This window comes from Entelurus aequoreus, linkage group LG03 (assembly GCF_033978785.1).
Source record: "Entelurus aequoreus isolate RoL-2023_Sb linkage group LG03, RoL_Eaeq_v1.1, whole genome shotgun sequence".
Classification (NCBI taxonomy): domain Eukaryota; kingdom Metazoa; phylum Chordata; class Actinopteri; order Syngnathiformes; family Syngnathidae; genus Entelurus; species Entelurus aequoreus.
This window is the reverse complement of record NC_084733.1, coordinates 93,767,691-93,782,690: the sequence shown is the minus strand read 5'-3', so window position 1 is coordinate 93,782,690 and position 15,000 is coordinate 93,767,691. Positions and strand designations below refer to the sequence as shown.

Genomic DNA, 15,000 nt, shown 5'->3' with positions numbered 1-15,000 from the left:
GACTCTCTGGACAGCCTGTTTTGTGGTCTGTGTGTGTTCTTCAGTCCAGGACTGTAACCGTGTCTTCTGCCGCCTCACAGGTGGGAACGTCCTCATCCTGAACACCTGGGGCGAGCAGGCCGGACCTCACCTGCAGGCGCTGCACTTCAGCTTTGCAGCCGGGGCCTTCGTGTCCCCCATCATAGCCAAGCTGCTGTTCGGGCACCACGCCGGCAGCACGCAGACCAACGCCACCTACTCCATCACCACCGCCCCCGTGGTCAACGACGACCACACCATCATCCAGCTGGTCCACAGCAGGAGTCTGAAGTCCATGTGGGCGTACGTCGTCATCGGCCTCTTTGTCTTCCTCACCTCCTTCCCCTTCTTCCTGCTCTCCGTCCGCAGCAACACGTCTGCGAAAGCCTCCACACCATCGACCAAGCCCCTGGTGGCCAAACATCACCAGGCTCTTACCGCCCTGCTCTTCTTCTTCTTCTTTGCCTACGTGGGCTCGGAGGTCGCCTACGGCTCCTTCATCTTCACCTACGCCAAGGACTACGCTCACATGGATCAGTCCCAAGCAGCTGGGCTGAATTCTCTATTCTGGGCGGCGTTTGCGGTCTGCCGGGGGGTTTCCATCTTCTTTGCGTCCTGCATGTACCCGGGCACCATGATCCTGCTCAGCTTGGTGGGCACCACCTTGTCCTCGCTCTTCCTCTGCCTCTTCAGCCAGGACAAGGTGGCACTGTGGGTGTGCACCGCTCTGTACGGGGCGTCCATGTCCTCCACCTTCCCCAGTGGCATCGCCTGGTTCGAGCAGTACACCACGGTCACGGGCCGCACAGCGGCTACCTTCGTGGTGGGCGCCGCCCTCGGCGAGATGGTGCTGCCCGCCCTCGCCGGCTTCCTGTCTGGGAAAGTTCACGACCACCCCGTGCTGATGTACCTGTCGCTCATCACAGCCACTTCCACCGCCATCCTCTTCCCCGTCATGTACAAACTGGCCTCGGCGTCCCCGGACCAGATCAGGAAGAACAACCGGAGGGAGCCACCGGACACGGACGACGGCGAATACCGTCAGGCGCTGCTGGACTCGGGAGCAATGGACGAGGAGGAAGAGGAGGACGATGCCGATCAGTGGAACCACGCAGACTTTGAAGTCATTGAGATGGACGATGCCGCAAGTTCACCGAGTAAGGATGCTTCTCCCCTGGATCTGGACGGAGGCGGGGCCTCGGTTCCCGCCAGCACCCAGCCGACTGAGACCGCATCCACAGACCGAGGTGACTCACCCAAGCCGCTGCTGGTTCCTGACAGAGTGAAAAGAGACTAAAAAAGTCAGCTTCTACTCCTCCATGCCTGAAGGGCCACGCTTTGTTTGGCCTGCACGAGAACTGAAAAGCCGCATCACGGTCTTGTCTCGATTCACGTACTTCCGTTTAGACCTTGGGAGTGCAAAAGTGCCTTCCCGCTGAGAAGTACGGCAACATGCCATCACACCTTCCCTTTACCTCGGAAGTCAGAGCTGAGAATGACGCCACAGCCGAGTTGTGAGCGTTCCAGTTACGAGGTCGGAAATCAAGATCGCCACATCCACAAACACGATTTTAGAGCTTACCTTGTCAGAATATACCCGTTTTTGTGGACCATAAGGCGCACTGTCGATATTTTCATACAAAAGGCGCATTAAAGGAGTCATATTATGATTTCTGTCTACATTTAAAAGACTTCCTTGTGGTCTACATAACATGGAATGGCGCTTCTTTGGTCGACATTTTGCATTGATGATGTTTCACAGACCAACATCCAACCGCTTTCTGACCGTGTGGTGGACGGTCTTATCTACGTGCCTCCACTTCGACAGCGTCACAGTTGTTAGCGCTTCTTTGTAGCAGAAATGTCGACAGTGGAGGATGAATGCCTCGCAACAAGAGGATAGAGAAAAAGGAGTCCATTGACTACAATGGCGGACACACGCACATTTTCGGGACTTATGCAGATCCCAAATACACATCAGCAGGTAGTAATGGCTCAGACAACTTGGTTTTGCATAATAAGGCGAAACAAAACGCCAGATTATGTCTCCTAATTGGTGCCATTTTGGAGTCCTTATACACACATCATAACAATACTCGTATGTTGAAGCACGGTACATCTGACTATGGTCGTCGTAATGCTCCGACAATCCAAGTGGTGTGGCTTCACAGCTTACCAAAGTCGTACTAAAACATTTTGACAGCTTTTTGAGCGCCGTGAATAATGTTCTACGTCCTCAATGAACTTTAAACATGTGACGAGGGAGGTGCTGGACATTGAGTCCGAGTGGACCATGTTCCGCACCTCTATTGTCGAGGCGGCTGATTGGAGCTGTGGCCGCAAAGTAGTTGGTGCCTGTCGTGGCGGTAATCCCGTTGGTGGGCACCGGCTGTGAGGGATGCCGTCAAGCTGAAGAAGGAGTCATATCGGGTTCTTTTGGCTCATAGGACTCCGGAGGCAGCGGACAGGTACCGACAGGCCAAGCCGTGTGCGGCTTCAGCGGTCGTGGAGGCAAAAACTCGGACATGGGAGGAGTTCGGGGAAGCCATGGAAAACGACTTTCGGACGGCTTCGAAGCGATTCTGGACCACCATCCGCCGCCTCAGGAAGGGGAAGCAGTGCACTATCAACACCGTGTATGGTGAGGATGGTGTTCTGCTGACCTCGACTGCGGATGTTGTGGATCGGTGGAGGGAATACTTCGACGACCTCCTCAATCCCACCGACACGTCTTCCTATGAGGAAGCAATGTCTGGGGAATCTGTGGTGGGCTCTCCTATTTCTGGGGCTGAGGTTGCTGAGGTAGTTAAAAAGCTCCTCGGTGGCAAGGCCCCGGGGGTGGATGAGATCCGCCCGGAGTTCCTTAAGGCTCTGGATGCTGTGGGGCTGTCTTGGTTGACAAGACTCTGCTGCATCGCGTGGACATCGGAAGTGGCACCTCTGGATTGGCAGACCGGGTGGTGGTTCCTCTCTTTAAGAAGAGGAACCAGAGGGTGTTCCAACTATCGTGGGATCACACTCCTCAGCCTTCCCGGTAAGGTCTATTCGGGTGTACTGGAGAGGAGGCTACGTTGGATAGTCAAACCTCGGATTCAGGAGGAACAGTGTGGTTTTCGTCCTGGTCGTGGAACTGTGGACCAGCTCTATACTCTGGGCAGGGTCCTTGAGGGTGCATGGGAGTTTGCCCAACCAGTCTACTTGTGTTTTGTGGACTTGGAGAAGGCATTCGACCGTGTCCCTCGGGAAGTCCTGTGGCGAGTGCTCAGAGAGTATGGGGTATCGGACTGTCTGATTGTGGCGGTCCGCTCCCTGTATGATCAGTGCCAGAGTTTGGTCCGCATTGCCGGCAGTAAGTCGGACACCTTTCCAGTAAAGGGTTGGACTCTGCCAGAGGAACCAGAGGGTGTGTTCCAACTATCGTGGGATCACACTCCTCAGCCTTCCCGGTAAAGTCTATTCGGGTGTACTGGAGAGGAGGCTACGTTGGATAGTCAAACCTCGGATTCAGGAGGAACAGTGTGGTTTTCGTCCTGGTCGTGGAACTGTGGACCAGCTCTATACTCTGGGCAGGGTCCTTGAGGGTGCTTGGGAGTTTGCCCAACCAGTCTACATGTGCTTTGTGGACTTGGAGAAGGCATTGGACCGTGTCCCTCGGGAAGTCCTGTGAGGAGTGCTCGGAGAGTATGGGGTATCGGACTGTCTGATTGTGGCGGTCCGCTCCCTGTACGATCAGTGTCAGAGCTTGGTCCGCATTGCCGGCAGTAAGTCGGACACGTTTCCAGTGAGGGTTGGACTCCGCCAAGGCTGCCCTTTGTCACCCATTCTGTTCAGAACTTTTATGGACAGAATTTCTAGGTGCAGTCAAGGCGTTGAGGGGATCTGGTTTGGTGGCTGCAGGATTAGGTCTCTGCTTTTTGCAGATGATGTGGTCCTGATGGCTTCATCTGGCCAGGATCTTCAGCTCTCACTGGATCGGTTCGCAGCTGAGTGTGAAGCGACTGGGATGGGAATCAGCACCTCCAAGTCCGAGTCCATGGTTCTCGCCCGGAAAAGGGTGGAGTGCCATCTCCGGGTTGGGGAGGAGACCCTGCCCCAAGTGGAGGAGTTCAAGTACCTGGGAGTCTTGTTCACGAGTGAGGGAAGAGTGGATGGTGAGATCGACAGGCGGATCGGTGCGGCGTCTTCAGTAATGCGGACGCTGTATCGATCCGTTGTGGTGAAGAATGAGCTGAGCCGGAAGGCAAAGCTCTCAAATTACCGGTCGATCTACATTCCCATCCTCACCTATGGTCATGAGCTTTGGGTTATGACCGAAAGGATATGATCACGAGTACAAGATCTTGGGTGGCGGGTCTCTCCCTTAGAGATAGGGTGAGAAGCTCTGCCATCCGGGGGGAGCTCAAAGTAAAGCCGCTGCTCCTCCACATGGAGAGGAGCCAGATGAGGTGGTTCGGGCATCTGGTCAGGATGCCACCTGAACGCCTCCCTAGGGAGGTGTTTAGGGCACGTCCGACCGGTAGGAGGCCACGGGGAAGACCCAGGAGACGTTGGGAAGACTATGTCTCCTGGCTGGCCTGGGAACGCCTCGGGATCCCCCGGGAGGAGCGAGGGAGAGAAAAATCCCTACTTAGGCTGCTGCCCCCGCGACCCGACCTCGGATAAGTGGAAGAAGATGGATGGATGGACAAAAAAAAAAAAAAAAGTCACGTGAACGGCCACTAAAAAGATGGGATTTGACACAAAAAACTCTTCCCCTGCAGTGTGAAAGTTGTGTATTTGACTTTGTGTCATGAACGTGCTGAAAGTTGTGTATTTGACTTTGTGTCATGAATGTGCTGAAAGTTGTGTATTTGACTTTGTGTCGTGAATGTGCTGAATTTGACTTTGTGTCATGAATGTGCTGAAAGTTGTGTATTTGACTTTGTGTCATGAACGTGCTGAAAGTTGTGTATTTGACTTTGTGTCATGAACGTGCTGAAAGTTGTGTATTTGACTTTGTGTCATGAATGTGCTGAAAGTTGTGTATTTGACTTTGTGTCCTGAATGTGCTGAAAGTTGTGTATTTGACTTTGTGTCCTGAATGTGCTGAAAGTTGTGTATTTGACTTTGTGTCATGAATGTGCTGAAAGTTGTGTATTTGACTTTGTGTCATGAATGTGCTGAAAGTTGTGTATTTGACTTTGTGTCATGAACGTGCTGAAAGTTGTGTATTTGACTTTGTGTCATAAATGTGCTGAAAGCTGTGTATTTGACTTTGTGTCATGAATGTGCTGAAAGTTGTGTATTTGACTTTGTGTCATGAACGTGCTGAAAGTTGTGTATTTGACTTTGTGTCCTGAATGTGCTGAAAGTTGTGTATTTGACTTTGTGTCCTGCATGTGCTGAAAGTTGTGTATTTGACTTTGTGTCATGAACGTGCTGAAAGTTGTGTATTTGACTTTGTGTCATGAATGTGCTGAAAGTTGTGTATTTGACTTTGTGTCCTGAATGTGCTGAAAGTTGTGTATTTGACTTTGTGTGATGAACGCGCTGAAAGTTGTGTATTTGACTTTGTGTGATGAACGTGCTGAAAGTTGTGTATTTGACTTTGTGTGATGAAAGTGCTGAAAGTTGTGTATTTGACTTTGTGTCCTGAATGTGCTGAAAGTTGTGTATTTGACTTTGTGTGATGAACGCGCTGAAAGTTGTGTATTTGACTTTGTGTGATGAACGTGCTGAAAGTTGTGTATTTGACTTTGTGTGATGAAAGTGCCGCAGCCTGGTTCTGATGGAACACTTTTTATTATATCAATCTGGAACTTCACCCCACAGCAACAGCCATTAAAAGACAATGTTCATGTTTTTTACATTTATACATCACATCCTGATGACAGCAAGGTGGATTTGAAACCTACACAAGACTCAAATGCACAACAAATGGTCAATGATGAGAAAAGAAACTAAAGTATTGCAACAGTCCCTGTTTAAGAAAAAGGTAGCTAAGATGGCGTCCCTCTTTAGAAAACTGCATTCTGGTGTGTGACGCTCCTTACAATCGTTAGACTCTCATGATGTTTGTGTGAGGGTCTTCAACTTGGGGGCGGGGCCAATCAGAACTGCTCCAGCAGCTGTCGCAGGTAAGGCGCCCTGGCCAGCTGCCGGCTGGTCCTGGTCAGCTTGTAGAGGACCGGACAGTCCAGAGAGACGCAGGGCACGTGGCGCTCGCTGCAGCCGCTGCAGCTCCTGCACACCTGCAAGACACGCCCGCGTCACTGACCGCTTCCTAACACTCGAGTGTGACCTCTGACCTTCAGCAGCTGGTCCTGCTCCTGCTCCCAGCGCCTCAGGTCCTGCTGGAGGACCACGGCCACGCGCTGGGGCTGCGAGCGGCAGGGCGCGCACACGCCCAGCGGGGTGAGGCGGTCGCAGGCGGGGCAGTGCAGGGTGGTGAAGTACTGGGAGATGGTGCCCTTCCTGCGCGCCTCCTCGCCACCGTAGACCGAGGGACAGGACGCCTTCTGGATCTGAGGAGGAGACCAGGACCGTAAGAGCAGAGTCTTCACACAGCAGGGGTCAAAGTGCATGTAGAAATATTCTTGATGAAAATGTTAAGAAATAACTTTTTCTTTTTTTTTCTTGAAAACTGGCATTGAAAAATAATAATGTATCAAAATCAAGGTTGTGAATGATTGACATGTTCAAGGCTCCAATTCTTCACATCTGTAAAATATTTTTGGCATATTCAGCATTTTTTTCCCATAGAATACATATTTCTTTGACAAGAAAAGGCATAAGACAAATTTAAAAATGTATAATTGACAAGATAGATCTGAAGTTGATCTAGAGCAAAGTGGTGGTACAAAGAATATTCAAACACAGTGTTACTGTTCAAACAGTATAATGTAAAAATATCAAATATACTTGTTAAAAAAGAGACATATTGGGGGAAAAGAGGCATTGTTTTTTTTTTTTAAGTTGTTTGATTTAATAAATATGCCTCTTTTTTTTTTTTTTAAATTTACCTCTTTTCAAATCCTTTTTCCCCCAAATATGCCTTTTTTTTAAAAAAAATCCTCTTTTCCCCCAAATATGCCTTTTTAAAAAAAACAATGCCTCAATATGTCTTTTTAAAAAAAATGTCTCTTTAAAAAAAAAAAAAAAAGTATTTAAAAAAAATAAATAAATATGCCTCTTTTTCTTTATATAATTTTTTAAAGTCCCTATTTCCCCAAATATGCCTCTTTTTTAAATATACCTTTTTTTCCGCCAAATATGCCTCTTTAAAAAAGAAAAATACAATACCTCTTTTTACCCCAATATGTCTCTTTTTTTAATAAAATAAGTATGCATCTTTTTTTTTAAATATACCTCTTTTTTCCCCAAATATGCCTTTAAAAAAACCAATGCCTCAATATGTCTCTTTAAAAAAAAAAAAAAAAAAAAAGCCTCTTTTTCTTTAAAAAATTATATTAAAAAAAGAGGCATATTTGTGGAAAAAAGAGTTATATTTTAAAGTCCATATTCCCCCCAAATATATATTTTTAAATATACCTTTTTTATGCCAAATATGCCTCTTTAAAAAAGAAAAATACAATACCTCTTTTTACCCCAATATGTCTCTTTTTAAAAAAAATAAGTATGCATCTTTTTTTTTTAAATATACCTCTTTTTTCAAATCCTCTTTTTTCCACAAATATGCCTCTTTTTTTAATATACATTTTTTAAAAATCTCTTTTATGCCTTTTTTTTAAATATACCTCTTTTTTCCCAAAATATGCCTTTAAAAAAAACAATGCCTCTTTTTACCCCAATATGTCTCTCATTTTTAAAAAAATAAATATGCCTTTTAAAAAATATATATATACAGTACCTTTTTCAAATCCTCTTTTTCCCCCAAATATGCCTTTTTTTTAAAATATAACTTTTTTAAAAATCCTTTTCCCCCCCAAATATGCCTCTTCAAAAAAGCCTATTTTTACCCCAATATAGCTGTTTTTTTATTTGTATAAATATGCCTTTTTTTAAACTCTTTTTTTCCCCAAATATGCCTCCTTTTTTAAAAAATATACCTTTTTTGTTTTAAACCCTTTTTCCCCCAAATATACCTTTAAAAAAAAAAGACAAAAAAAAGCCTCTTTTTACCCCAATATATCTCTTTAAAAAAAACTAACAAACATATATATATATATATATATATACACACACATATATAAATATATATATATAAATATATATACACATATATAAATAAATATATATATATATATATATAAAAATATATATTATATATATATATATAAAAATATATATATATATATATAAAAATATATATTATATATATATATAAAAATATATATATTATATATATATATATATATATATATATATATATATATATATATATATATATATCTGCACCTTCACATGTGTAATGGTCTCCATAGAAGATTCTAGAATGTACTACACGACTGATGTGTAGTGTGGTTGTATCTCCAGCAGAGGGTGCTGTTGCTCACCTCCTCTGACAACACTTCACTAATGACATCAGCGGCCTAAGTACTCATTAAAAACAAGGCCGAGGTTTTATTGAACACTTATTTAGAAAATAACCCTGAACTTTAATCATGTGGTTCTGTGGCGTGCCACTAGATGGAGCCACCTACCACATTTGGAGGACTCTTCCTCCACTGTCCTCCCCCCAGCAAGTAAGTCAAGTACCAATGATTGTCACACACCAAATTATAGTGTGCAAGTGTGGCCTCACCCAGGTGAGGTCCTGGTACCATTAAGTGTGCACTCACCCAGGTGAGGTCCTGGTACCATTAAGTGTGCACTCACCCTGGGCAGGTCCTGGTACCATTAAGTGTGCACTCACCCTGGGCAGGTCCTGGTACCATTAAGTGTGGCCTCACCCTGGGCAGGTCCTGGTACCATTAAGTGTGCACTCACCCAGGTGAGGTCCTGGTACCATTAAGTGTGCACTCACCCTGGGCAGGTCCTGGTACCATTAAGTGTGCACTCACCCAGGTGAGGTCCTGGTACCATTAAGTGTGCACTCACCCTGGGCAGGTCCTGGTACCATTAAGTGTGCACTCACCCAGGTGAGGTCCTGGTACCATTAAGTGTGCACTCACCCTGGGCAGGTCCTGGTACCAGCTGAAGACGTCCACACCAATGAGCTGGAAGATGCGTGCCAGCGGGGGCAGGATCTGCTTGGTGATGTAATACGTGGCGTTGAGGCGCAGGCTGGGGTCCTGCAGGGCGTCCAGGGGTCTGCGCACCAGCTGGATGAGGGGTGTGCCAGGCGGGCCGTACACCACCACGTAGGGCACGCGCTCGCCCACGCGCGGCTCCAGCCGGCGGTCGTACGCCATCATGCGCCTGGTCAGCAAGAGAACACCTTGTCAGCCACATAGTGCATCATTACCAGCTGGGTTGCTAGGCAACAAAGGACCGTGCATGAATGTATTCAGCTTTTCTATTCAACTGTGTGGACTAAAGTATTGGGACACACAGGAAGTAAGAAAATGGTCACACAGGAAGTAAGAAAATGAGCAGCTATTAAGACGTCTGGTTTCTCACTTTTGTTCCACAATTAAAATACTCTCACTATTTCACACAATAATTAAAATAATGATTGGCTGAGCATAACTTGATGTGATTAAAAGAGTTTCAAGTTGACTAAAAAGTGTTTTCTCATGTTCAGGAAGCTCTGAGATATCAACACACACCTGCTGAGATATCAACACACACCTGGTGACATATCAACACACATTTGGTGAGATAACACACATTTGGTGAGATATCAACACACATTTGGTGAGATATCAACACACACCTGGTGAGATATCAACACACCTGTTGAGATATCAACACACACCTGATGAGATATCAACACACACCAGGTGAGATATCAACACACACCTGTTGAGATATCAACACACACCTGGTGAAATATCAACACACACCTGGTGAGATATCAACACACACCTGCTGAGATATCAACACACACCTGTTGAGATATCAACACACACCCGTTGAGACATCAACACACATTTGGTGAGATATCAACACACACCTGGTGAGATATTAACACACATTTGGTGAGATATCAACACACATTTGGTGAGATATCAACACATTTGGTGAGATACCCAACACACACTTGGTGAGATATTCAACACACACTTGGTGAGATATCAACACACATTTGGTGAGATATCAACATACATTTGGTGAGATATCCAACACACACCTGGTGAGATATCAACACACATTTGGTGAGATATCCAACACACATTTGGTGAGATATTCAACACACACCTGGTGAGATATCAACACACATTTGGTGAGATATCCCACACACACCTGTTGAGATATCAACACACACCTGTTGAGATATCAACACACACCTAGTGAGATATCAACACACACCTGTTGAGATATCAACACACACCTAGTGAGACATCAACACACACCTAGTGAGATATCAACACACACCTAGTGAGATATCAACACACACCTGCTGAGATATCAACACACATTTGGTGAGATATCAGCACACACCTAGTGAGATATCAACACACACCTGTTGAGATATCTACACACACCTGTTGAGATACAAACACACACCTGGTGAGACATCAACACACACCTGGTGAGATATCCAACACACACCTAGTAAGATATGAGCACACACCTAGTGAGATATCAACACACACCTAGTGAGATATCAGTACACACCTAGTGAGATATGAGCACACACCTAGTGAGATATCAGCACACACCTAGTGAGATATCAGCACACACCTAGTGAGATATCAACACACACCTAGTGAGATATCAACACACACCTAGTGAGATATCAGCACACACCTAGTGAGATATCAGCACACACCTAGTGAGATATCAACACACACCTAGTGAGATATCAGCACACACCTAGTGAGATATCAACACACACCTAGTGAGATATCAACACACACCTAGTGAGATATCAACACACACCTAGTGAGATATCAACACACACCTAGTAAGATATCAACACACACCTAGTGAGATATCAACACACACCTGGTGAGATATCAACACACACCTAGTGAGATATCAACACACACTTGGTAAGATATCAGCACAGACCTGGTGAGCTCCAAGGCAGGGACGCAGGAGCCGGGCCGGTAGGAGCCGCTGCCTCTGTACTCCTTGGCGAAGGTGAGGTCTTGCATGCTGGCTCGGCCGTCCAGGACCTTCACAGACTGGCGCTGAACAAAGTGTTTGACCTGGCTGATGTCGCGCGTCTCAAAGAGCAGCTTGATGGAACGCTCCAGGATCTGAGGAGGAGCATGAAGGACTCATTACAAGTAAAACCTGGTCTACATGAAGGAATCATTACAAGTAAAACCTGGTCTACATGAAGGACTCATTAGAAGTAAAACCTGGTCTACATGAAGGACTCATTAGAAGTAAAACCTGGTCTACATGAAGGAATCATTACAAGTAAAACCTGGTCTACATGAAGGAATCATTACAAGTAAAACCTGGTCTACATGAAGGACTCATTACAAGTAAAACCTGGTCTACATGAAGGAATCATTACAAGTAAAACCTGGTCTACATGAAGGACTCATTAGAAGTAAAACCTGGTCTACATGAAGGAATCATTACAAGTAAAACCTGGTCTACATGAAGGAGTCATTAGAAGTAAAACCTGGTCTACATGAAGGAATCATTAGAAGTAAAACCTGGTCTACATGAAGGAATCATTACAAGTAAAACCTGGTCTACATGAAGGACTCATTACAAGTAAAACCTGGTCTACATGAAGGACTCATTACAAGTAAAACCTGGTCTACATGAAGGACTCATTACAAGTAAAACCTGGTCTACATGAAGGAATCATTACAAGTAAAACCTGGTCTACATGAAGGAATCATTACAAGTAAAACCTGGTCTACATGAAGGACTCATTAGAAGTAAAACCTGGTCTACATGAAGGAATCATTACAAGTAAAACCTGGTCTACATGAAGGAATCATTAGAAGTAAAACCTGGTCTACATGAAGGACTCATTAGAAGTAAAACCTGGTCTACATGAAGGACTCATTACAAGTAAAACCTGGTCTACATGAAGGACTCATTACAAGTAAAACCTGGTCTACATGAAGGAATCATTACAAGTAAAACCTGGTCTACATGAAGGAATCATTACAAGTAAAACCTGGTCTACATGAAGGACTCATTAGAAGTAAAACCTGGTCTACATGAAGGAATCATTACAAGTAAAACCTGGTCTACATGAAGGAATCATTACAAGTAAAACCTGGTCTACATGAAGGAATCATTAGAAGTAAAACCTGGTCTACATGAAGGACTCATTAGAAGTAAAACCTGGTCTACATGAAGGACTCATTACAAGTAAAACCTAGTCTACATGAAGGACTCATTAGAAGTAAAACCTGGTCTACATGAAGGACTCATTACAAGTAAAACCTGGTCTACATGAAGGACTCATTAGAAGTAAAACCTGGTCTACATGAAGGAATCATTACAAGTAAAACCTGGTCTACATGAAGGACTCATTACAAGTAAAACCTAGTCTACATGAAGGACTCATTACAAGTAAAACCTGGTCTACATGAAGGACTCATTACAAGTAAAACCTGGTCTACATGAAGGAATCATTACAAGTAAAACCTGGTCTACATGAAGGACTCATTAGAAGTAAAACCTGGTCTACATGAAGGACTCATTACAAGTAAAACCTAGTCTACATGAAGGACTCATTAGAAGTAAAACCTGGTCTACATGAAGGACTCATTACAAGTAAAACCTGGTCTACATGAAGGACTCATTAGAAGTAAAACCTGGTCTACATGAAGGAATCATTACAAGTAAAACCTGGTCTACATGAAGGACTCATTACAAGTAAAACCTAGTCTACATGAAGGACTCATTACAAGTAAAACCTGGTCTACATGAAGGACTCATTACAAGTAAAACCTGGTCTACATGAAGGAATCATTAGAATTTATGCAAGTGATTTTCTTGCGTTTGAATTTTGTGAACCAAATTTTCTTACATCAAATTATGCTGACAATTTCATTGGAAAACAATTCAGTGTAGAAAAATTAACTGTAAAAAAAATATGCAGCGTACAGAAATTCAGTATAAAAAATGCAGTGTAAATAAATTCAATGTCAAAAAATTCTGTGTAAAAAATGTAGCATATACAAATTCAGCGTATAAAAATTCAGTTTAAACAAATTCAGTGTAAAATAATTCAGTGTATAAAAATTGGGTATAAATAAATTCAATTTGAAACAATTCTCTGTATACAAATTCAGTATAAAAAATTCAGTGTATAGAAATTCAGTGTAAAAAATGTAGCGTATACGAATTCAGCGTTAAAAAAAATCATCGGTAAAAAAAAATGTAATGCAAAAGAATTCCGTGTATAAAAATTCAGTGTAAAAAAATATAGCGTATACAAATTCAGGATAAAAAATTCAGTGTAAAATAATTCAGTGTATAAAAATTCAGTGTAAAGAATGTAGTGTAAAAAAACATAGCCAATACAAATTCAGTATAAAAAAAAGATTCAGTGTAAAAAATTTCAGTGCATACAAATTTAGTGTAAAATAATTCAGTGTATACAAATTCAGTTTAAATAAATGAAATGTAAACAAAATTCAGCGTATAAAAATTTTGTGTAAAAAATTTTTTGTGTAAAAAATAATCTGTAAAAAAATATAGCGTATACAAATTCAGTATAAAACATTCAGTGTAAAATAATTCAGTGTAAAAAAAATGTAATGCAAAAGAATTCCGTGTATAAAAATTCAGTGTAAAAAAATATAGCGTACACAAATTCAGGATAAAAATTCAGTGTAAATAATTCAGTGTATAAAAATTCAGTGCAAAAAAATTCAGTGTATAAAAATTCAGTGTAAAAAATGTAGTGTAAAAAAACATAGCGAATACAAATTCAGTATAAAAAAAGATTCAGTGTATACAAATTTAGTGTAAAATAATTCAGTGTATACAAATTCAGTTTAAATAAATTAAATGTAAAAAAAATTCAGCGTATAAAAATTTTGTGTAAAAAATTTTTTGTGTAAAAAATAATCTGTAAAAAAATATAGCGCATACAAATTCAGTATAAAACATTCAGTGTAAAAAAAATGTAATGCAAAAGAATTCTGTGTATAAAAATTCAGTGTAAAAAAATATAGCGTATAGAAATTCAGGATAAAAAATTCAGTGTAAAATAATTCAGTGTATAAAAAATTCTGTGTAAAAAAACATAGCGAATACAAATTCAGTATAAAAAAAATATTCAGTGTAAAAAATTTCAGTGTATACAAATTTAGTGTAAAATAATTCAGTGTATACAAATTCAGTTTAAATAAATTAAATGTAAGAAAAATTCAGCGTATAAAAATTCGGGGGAAAAAAAATTTGTGTAAAAAATCATCTGTAAAAAAATATAGCGTATACAAATTCAGTATAAAACATTCAGTGTAAAATAATTCAGTGTAAAAAATGTAGAGGTTACAAATTCAGTGTAAAAAAAATTCAGTGTAAATAAATAAAATGTAAAAAAAATCTTGTTTAAAAAATGTAGTGTATACAAATTCAGTGTAAAAAAATTTGGTGTAAAAAAAAGTGGGTAAAAATGTGCTATTTTAATATGCAAATATAATTAATATGCAAAATGTATGCTAATTGTCAGAACACTAGGAGAAGATGCAAATATAATTATGATTTATTACTAAACTAATTTAGCACATCTGAAAAGCAGGTGCAAACTTCCACACGTGCAGGATCAGCCTTGCAAAATGAAGATGACAGACGAGAATCCTGCGTCTTACATTATTTAAACTGTCCACATTCAAAATAATAATAATAAAACATATTACACATATGGTCTATTCAGCAATATCCTTTTATAATTTTATACAGCATGCTTGGTGACTTTAGGGGCTGATTAAAACACATTAAATC

The 15,000-nt window shown here is 42.1% G+C and overlaps 2 protein-coding genes across 4 annotated transcripts in view; one reads left to right on the top strand and one right to left on the bottom strand.

The window, feature by feature from the left end:
• Nucleotides 1–1,691, top strand: part of LOC133645888 (sodium-dependent glucose transporter 1-like) — a 27,354-nt gene extending 25,663 nt beyond the window's left edge. The window contains exon 4 of the mRNA XM_062040814.1: nucleotides 81–1,691. Coding sequence (XP_061896798.1) covers nucleotides 81–1,315 — 1,235 coding nt within the window. The 3' untranslated portion in view covers nucleotides 1,316–1,691. The remainder of the gene's footprint in view (nucleotides 1–80) is intronic.
• Nucleotides 1,692–5,787: 4,096 nt separating this feature from the next.
• The window catches only part of rev3l (REV3 like, DNA directed polymerase zeta catalytic subunit), a 115,228-nt gene continuing 106,015 nt past the window's right edge, over nucleotides 5,788–15,000 (bottom strand). For all 3 annotated transcript variants that reach the window (XM_062043278.1, XM_062043279.1, XM_062043280.1), the window contains exons 29-32: nucleotides 11,137–11,327; nucleotides 9,132–9,378; nucleotides 6,306–6,521; nucleotides 5,788–6,248 (exon numbers count right to left, since the gene is read on the bottom strand). In XM_062043278.1, coding sequence (XP_061899262.1) covers nucleotides 6,108–6,248; nucleotides 6,306–6,521; nucleotides 9,132–9,378; nucleotides 11,137–11,327 — 795 coding nt within the window. In that variant the 3' untranslated portion in view covers nucleotides 5,788–6,107. The remainder of the gene's footprint in view (nucleotides 6,249–6,305; nucleotides 6,522–9,131; nucleotides 9,379–11,136; nucleotides 11,328–15,000) is intronic.